The sequence below is a fragment of the Tenrec ecaudatus genome, chromosome 15, assembly GCF_050624435.1.
Source record: "Tenrec ecaudatus isolate mTenEca1 chromosome 15, mTenEca1.hap1, whole genome shotgun sequence".
Taxonomy (NCBI): domain Eukaryota; kingdom Metazoa; phylum Chordata; class Mammalia; order Afrosoricida; family Tenrecidae; genus Tenrec; species Tenrec ecaudatus.
The window spans coordinates 17,936,014-17,942,500 of NC_134544.1; the positions used below are offsets into that span (position 1 = coordinate 17,936,014).

At 53.8% G+C, this 6,487-nt stretch overlaps 1 protein-coding gene across 1 annotated transcript in view; it reads right to left on the bottom strand.

Moving 5' to 3' along the window:
* The window catches only part of LOC142428088 (O-acyltransferase like protein-like), a 43,856-nt gene that overhangs the window by 23,848 nt on the left and 13,521 nt on the right, over positions 1-6,487 (bottom strand). The window contains exons 4-6 of the mRNA XM_075533224.1: positions 6,013-6,091; positions 2,867-3,008; positions 860-1,080 (exon numbers count right to left, since the gene is read on the bottom strand). Of these exons, the coding sequence (XP_075389339.1) occupies positions 860-1,080; positions 2,867-3,008; positions 6,013-6,091 (442 nt within the window). The remainder of the gene's footprint in view (positions 1-859; positions 1,081-2,866; positions 3,009-6,012; positions 6,092-6,487) is intronic.

The window sequence follows — 6,487 nt, forward strand, 5'->3', positions numbered from 1 at the left end:
CAAAGAACTGAGTGGCCTAACATGTTTAGATTCCAGCCATAGGTAGAGATGTGTCCATTCAAGTTGCCCAGAAAACAAAAAACTAAACTCACTGCCAACAAGTCGATTCTGTCTCAGAGGGACCCTGTAGGACAGGGTAGAACGGCCCCTCTGTGGGTTTTCAAGGCTGTAAGCCTTCATGGTAGTAGAAGACTCAATCCTTCTGTGGAGTAGCTGGTGGTTCTGAACTGCTGACCTTGTGGTTAGCAGCCCAAGGCATTAACCCACTCTGCCACCAGGAGGTTTGAACTTGCTGGTGCTGCATGTTTCCTGCCCCAGCCTGGGCTCCTGTCCCTGAGGTCAGGCATCATCTGAGTCGCCTGTGGGGTTGTGACGCTGGACATAGACCCGATGACCGTGATCACTGCCTGGCAGCATCGCTACTGGGAAGGCCCAGCCTAGCCTGTGACCAGCAGGAAGATGTCTCCGGCTAGTGCCCAGAAGGCAAGCACCGCCCGCCACATGGCCTTAGCACACGGAGGTGAACCGAGTCAGGTCGGACGAGGAAGGGACCGGTCTCGGCTGACATGCCGATGCTCTTGGACATGGGATGCAGTGAATTAAGCATTAGGCTGCTGAAGGAGAGGTTGATGGTTCAAACCCACCTCCTCCTGGGGGGGGGGAGAGGGAGAGACTCTTCTGTGAAGAATTAAAGCCTCAGAAACCCAGTGGAGCCATTCTGCCCTGTCCTGTCCCCGTGGTGTGGCTTGGTGGCCTGGCTTGGGCCCAGGCTGGAACGCAGGTTATATGCTTGGATTTCCAGCAGCGTCCTCCTTGAAGCTGCCTCTCCTGGTGACCTTGCCTTCGCTACGATCCTTACCTTTCTCTGTGCTCCCGGCTGTGAGCAGTGAGAAACGGGGCAGGCACTCGGGCCATCTCTGTCTTGGTTCCTTTCTCTCCATCTCCCCCATAGGCAGAGTCCCGTAACCGTCTGTGGGTGCTCCCTGGGCCGGCGGTGCCTTGTTGTCTGATGCCCACTCCACAGCTGCCACATAGACAGTGCCTGTCAGAGGCAAGATGAGGCCCAGCAAGGTAATAAACCTGCCAGGAGAAAAGCCACCCAGTGACCCAGCTTGTCCTCCCGGCAGACACCAGAGCAAGATGCAGAGAGAACCACCAGCCACACATGCCTGCACCCAGAGCCCCTGCCAGGGTCGGGGAACGTACAAAGCCTTGGGATGGCCTTCGGAGACAGAATCGCGAAGGAAAGCCCATGGGAAAAGATGGGGCAATTTCTCTACAGGCCAAATGCTGGCTGTACATAATTAATAATAATTACATACAAAGAAGAAAGACAGCCCAAACCAGGATACACCAACAAGACAGACAGACAAAACACTGAGGAAAGTATCTGTTGCTGGAGCAGCCAGGGATTGGCCTTGCCCACCTAGAAAGTGCGCTTGCAAACTCAGTGACAACCATCCCACCCCACGCAGAGAAGAGGGTGACAAGAGACCGGTTACCGCCCTGAGCAGGCAGCCCTGGGCAGACTCACGGGACGTCTGGAGCCCCAGTTTTAAAAAATAATAATAATCCAGGCAGATAAATCAGGAGAGAAAGATCTCCCAATCAATTGCCAATGCGTTGGGATTGACTTGATAGCAGGGAGTTTAGTTTTATTTCTGTTTCCATGAAATCAGAGTTTTATAAATGTCAGTCATTTGACTGCATTGGATGTATAAAATATATTTAAGATTGGGCCCTGATTCACAGAGGTATCTAACGTTTGATGCCGGGAGGGGGGGTGAGGGGGAGAGGAAGTGGACCCCAGCATTTCCTAGTGAGGGCAGGGAAAGTGTCTTTCCAGGAAAACCATCACCGAAGGCATCAGGAGTGACGAGCAGCAGCTCTCTGTCCAGAGGCACCTGGTGAACAGGGCCAGGGGCCCCGGGGATATGTGTTGGGCTCCTAACCACCAGCTCAGCAGTTCAAAACCACCAGCCGCCCCACATGGGAAAGAGGAGGCTTCCTACATCCCTGAAGAGTTAGCCTTGGGAGCCCAAAGGAGCCATCCTGCTCACTCCTAGAAAGTTGCTGTGCATCGGAATCGGCAGTGAATTTTTTCCGGAAGGCACCTGCTGGCATAGTGAGTAATATATTTGGCTGCCAGCCACAGTCAGCAGTTTGAACACACTAGTAGGCCCGAGGGAGGAAGACAGAACCCACTGGAGGGCAGTGGGCCTGGCTTGGTGGCCTGGGCTGGACACACACTGGACCCCAGGTCTATAGGCATGGCTTTCCAGCTGTCTTTCCAGCTGTGTCCTCCCCGGACAATTCGAGGGCAGGCAAGCCCTGTGACACTAGAGGTTACGGGCCAGGCTGTAACCATGCTCAGTGACTCCCCGGGGAAGAAGCAGCAGCCGTCTGCTCCTCCGAAACCCTTCACAGCATGGCTTCGGTCGCATGGACAAGGGGGCGGCCAGTTTGGCTTTGGCTTAAAGGGTCACTCCGAGATGCTGCAGTGTGTGGGGGGGAACTCTGCAGTGGTCACAGATTCACGAGCCTGAGGGACGGGAGGGACGGGGTGGGATCCGTCTCTCCATATCTGGAAATCCATTCCCCCGCCCCCAGGTCCCGAGGCATTTCCTTCTGCAGACACGCAGCCTGTCAGCCTGGTCTCACTCCGTGAGTGACAAGCAAAGGGAGCCACTCACTTTAAAACACAGGGAAAAGTTGCAAGCTCGAGTGTTGGCATTACACTTCCATCTACCACACGGAAGACAACCACCCCCACAAAGGGGGTGGGTGGTGAATGGAAGATCATCAACAGCCCCCCTACCCTGCCCGCCCCCCTCCCCCCAGCAGGTACCCCGAGGGCCATACTCACAGACACACGGCAGCAAACGTGTCCAGCGGGAAGTTCCCAACAGCACACTGGGCCACGAGCTCTCCAGAGGAAGAGGAGGACTTCATCTTGAAGAAGGGCAGGGATGGAGCCCCAAAGGAGGCATTTCTGAATCTTAAAACCCCTGCAGGAGAAGGACGCACACGCACATATAGGTGAGCAATACCTGGCATTGCAACAACGCTTCCCATCTTCTCCAGGGTTTTCATATCTGTTCTTTCTAAACAAGACGTTGACATGGCACCGGGAAGTGGGCTTCTAATATATTTGTTTTACCGAAAAACAAAAGCAAAAACCAAACCAAACCCATTGATGTTAAGTCAATGTTGACTCACAGCGACTCTCTACAACCTTTCAGAGACTATAAATGTTTATGGAGGCAGACAGTTTCTTCTTTCTCCGGAGAAGTAGCTGGTGGTTTTGAACAACTGACCCTCTGGTTAGCAGCCCAATGCTTACCCAGCGGTACCACCAACGCCCAAGGATGTGGACACTGGGAGAAACGCTCGTGGCCGTCACCTTTATCCACAGACCTCTGGGCGGTCAACCCATCTTTGCTCCTCCCTGTACACTACAGGGTAAGGAGCCCTGGTGGCATGGTGGGTAAGGGGTTGAACTGCTAACGGCAAGGTCCGTAGTTCAAACCCACCAGCCACTCCACTAGAGAAAGATGAGGCTGTGTGCTCTGGGAAAGATTTACAGTGTTGCAAACCCAAAGGGGGCATTTCCGCTCTGCCCTGTCAGTTCACTGTGAGTCCAATGGACTTGGTGGCAGTGAATGAGGTAGAGAGCGAACCAAGGTCTTCTTGGCCGGGTGTGGCCAGCCTCCAACCATGTATTGCTCAGGGTAAGCACAGTTGATGGAAAGCAGTCTCAGTGCGATGTTGTGAAAGTGGGTTGTCTGCATCTGTTTTGGGGGGGGGGGTGGAATTCTGGCAACATTCCATCAAAAATATTTGAAGAGGAGCTGACAAATTCTGGCTACAAGGGGACCTTGCTCCCTGGGTGGAACAGCTCTGTTCCCCGCCCCCACCCACCACCCACCTCCATTGCCTCGGTGTGGAAGCTGGAAGAATTCCTTAGTGAGGCAATCCAAATTGCACTCATATATCTGCCCAGGCCAGCCTCTCTGACCTTCTTCTTTCTAGTCCCTCCAAGAGATTCATCATCCTGGTCTTTGTCTAACGCTGCTTTCCCCAAAATCATTCTCTGGTGCTGACAGTTTGTTCTCACTTCAATTCCAGGCTGCTGGAGCTCAGCGGGAGACAGGGAGCTAGGCTAACTGATAAAGCTCTCGAGTCGTGAAGAAAGTGGGCCCATTAGAGTGAGGGAGTGGTTGTTTATTCACTCAAACTCTCCCTTCATAACCAGCCTGCAAAGTTCACTTGGATTCTAGTATCTTTGTGGCTTTTCCAACCAGAATTGAAATTAGAATCGGATGTATAACGCTCTTTTTTAATAAACAGCACATAAAATATGTGGCTAGCGAGCATGCAAATATCGCCGAGCGTGTGGGGACCAGCGAGCATTCAGAAGGCAATGTGCGATGATTGGAAGCAAGCTGCACTGCCAACCCCGAGAGGAAAGGCGTGGGATGGAGAGGCAGGGTCGCTTTGCTGGGAACGGGCGGCATGAAAATAAGAGACCCGGTTGCACCATGAGTTTAGGTTCAAAAACACTTGCTCTGAGCACATTGCAAGATCAAGGACGGTAACCGATCCAGTCCCCACGTGCCCTAAAATGGATTCAGGGTGCCTAGCAACCACCTAAGTGCACAAGACACACCAAAAGTTGGTGAGAATGATCTAATTTCCATGGGGCAGCATCAGAAGAGAGAGCATTGGGAAAGGGTCTCCCAGGAAGGGCCCGGAAAGCTGGTGACATAAGTCTCTAAGGAGATGGCATCAAAGCACACGCTGGGCTTCAGGGTCTGTTGGTCACAGGGCCGCTCAGGACAGCCCCGTCTAAAACTCGGCCTCCAACATGGCCCTGGGAGGAGGGGGGCTACCCACTGGGCTGAGAACTGCAAGGTCGGCAGTTGGAAACCACCAGCTTGTTTTTCAGGGCTCAGATGAGGCTTTCTACTCTTATAAAACGTTCCAGTCTGAGAAACCCACAGGGACAATTCTACCCTGTCCTATCGGGTCACTAGGAGTCAGAATTGACTCGGTGGCAGTGAGTTCTGAGTGTGAACCAGGCCCTAGAGTCCCTGCTCCTCGAAGCAGGCTACACAAAGATGGTTTCCAACAGAGCCCGATGCCCAGGGCAGAGCATTCTCCACCAAGACGCTACCTGGGGTAGTGTTTGACAGGAAGGGGAATCCACGGAGCCAGCCCCTTGAAGGGTGAAGGTTCAAGAGACAAATGGCCTGGGGTCAAAGGCAAATGTCCTGGGTCACCTTACTTCCAGGATCCCAGAACTATGGATCCTGGGGAAGTTGGAATGGCTTTGCCAGTGGGCAGCCATGGAAAGCTCGAGCCTGTCAGGGCTGCACAGTCCTCGCCTCCGTATATGGATCACAGGGCTGGGAGGTGCCAACCGGAACCAAACACTGGCCTCTTAACACTAATCCGCTACAGCACATTATTTCCCACAGTGTGGTTCCGGTGGCCATCTGGACTTGGCAGCTGTCAGGTTTCCACACTTGGGCCACAGCAGGAAGCGTGGAGACCTGACATCGTCTGGCCCGTGCATCCTGCCTCCTTCTGGCAGCCCCATCCAACAGCTGTGACCCAGCACAGCCCTCAAGAGTCGGCTACGGCGCCCTCCCTACTGTAGTCTCCTCTCTATTGAAGCGACCTCTCCCTTGCTGAGCTAAAAATAAAATACCGTTGCCAATACCGTTGCCCATGGTGGCCTCTGTGTCAGAGCGGGACGCTGCTCCGCTCGGTCTGCGATGACTCATTTCCTGGAAGCAGATCCCCAGGCCTTCCCAGGTGCCTTGGTGTGGACTCCAACCTCTTCTGGAAGCCCAGAGACACGTTTCCTACCCACTCCCTCCTAGCCTTCCACTCCCTCTCTCCTAGACTTGTCAGGATGGAAACTTCCAGAAGGAACTGCCTTGATGGGTGATGCCTCAAGCTTTAGTAGAGAGACAGTCGTGTCCCTGGGGACTGTTGGGCACCTACCCAGCTGAGATACCCCGGTCACATCGTCCTCCGTGCAGGAGTCAGGGACACACAGGCCCACGAAGTAGTCGGCGTCCTCCTGTGAAACACAAGGTCACACGCTGTTTTACTTTAGCACACAGTCGGTCGGGCTAAGGGCGCCTCAGCAGTCCATGCAGGTCTGGAAGGTGTTGAAAAAAGATACATTTTCCGACTTCTCCGGCGATGGCTTTTCCTGTGACAGAGTGGTTCGAGTGGATTGACAGAACACCACACTCACTCGTATTTCAACAAAAATGGGCTCCCAGGTGAAATGCGGCTGATGACTTAAAAACAGCTGCCACCGGTGCACCTCGTTCCCTTGTTAGTGGTCACTGGGAGCCGGCTTCTGTCTGTCTGCTGAGCAGATAATCTGAGAAGCTGGACTAGATGAAGACGAACCAGGCCTCAGGATGGGAGGAACACTCACTGGCAACCTGTGACAGGCAGGTGACAC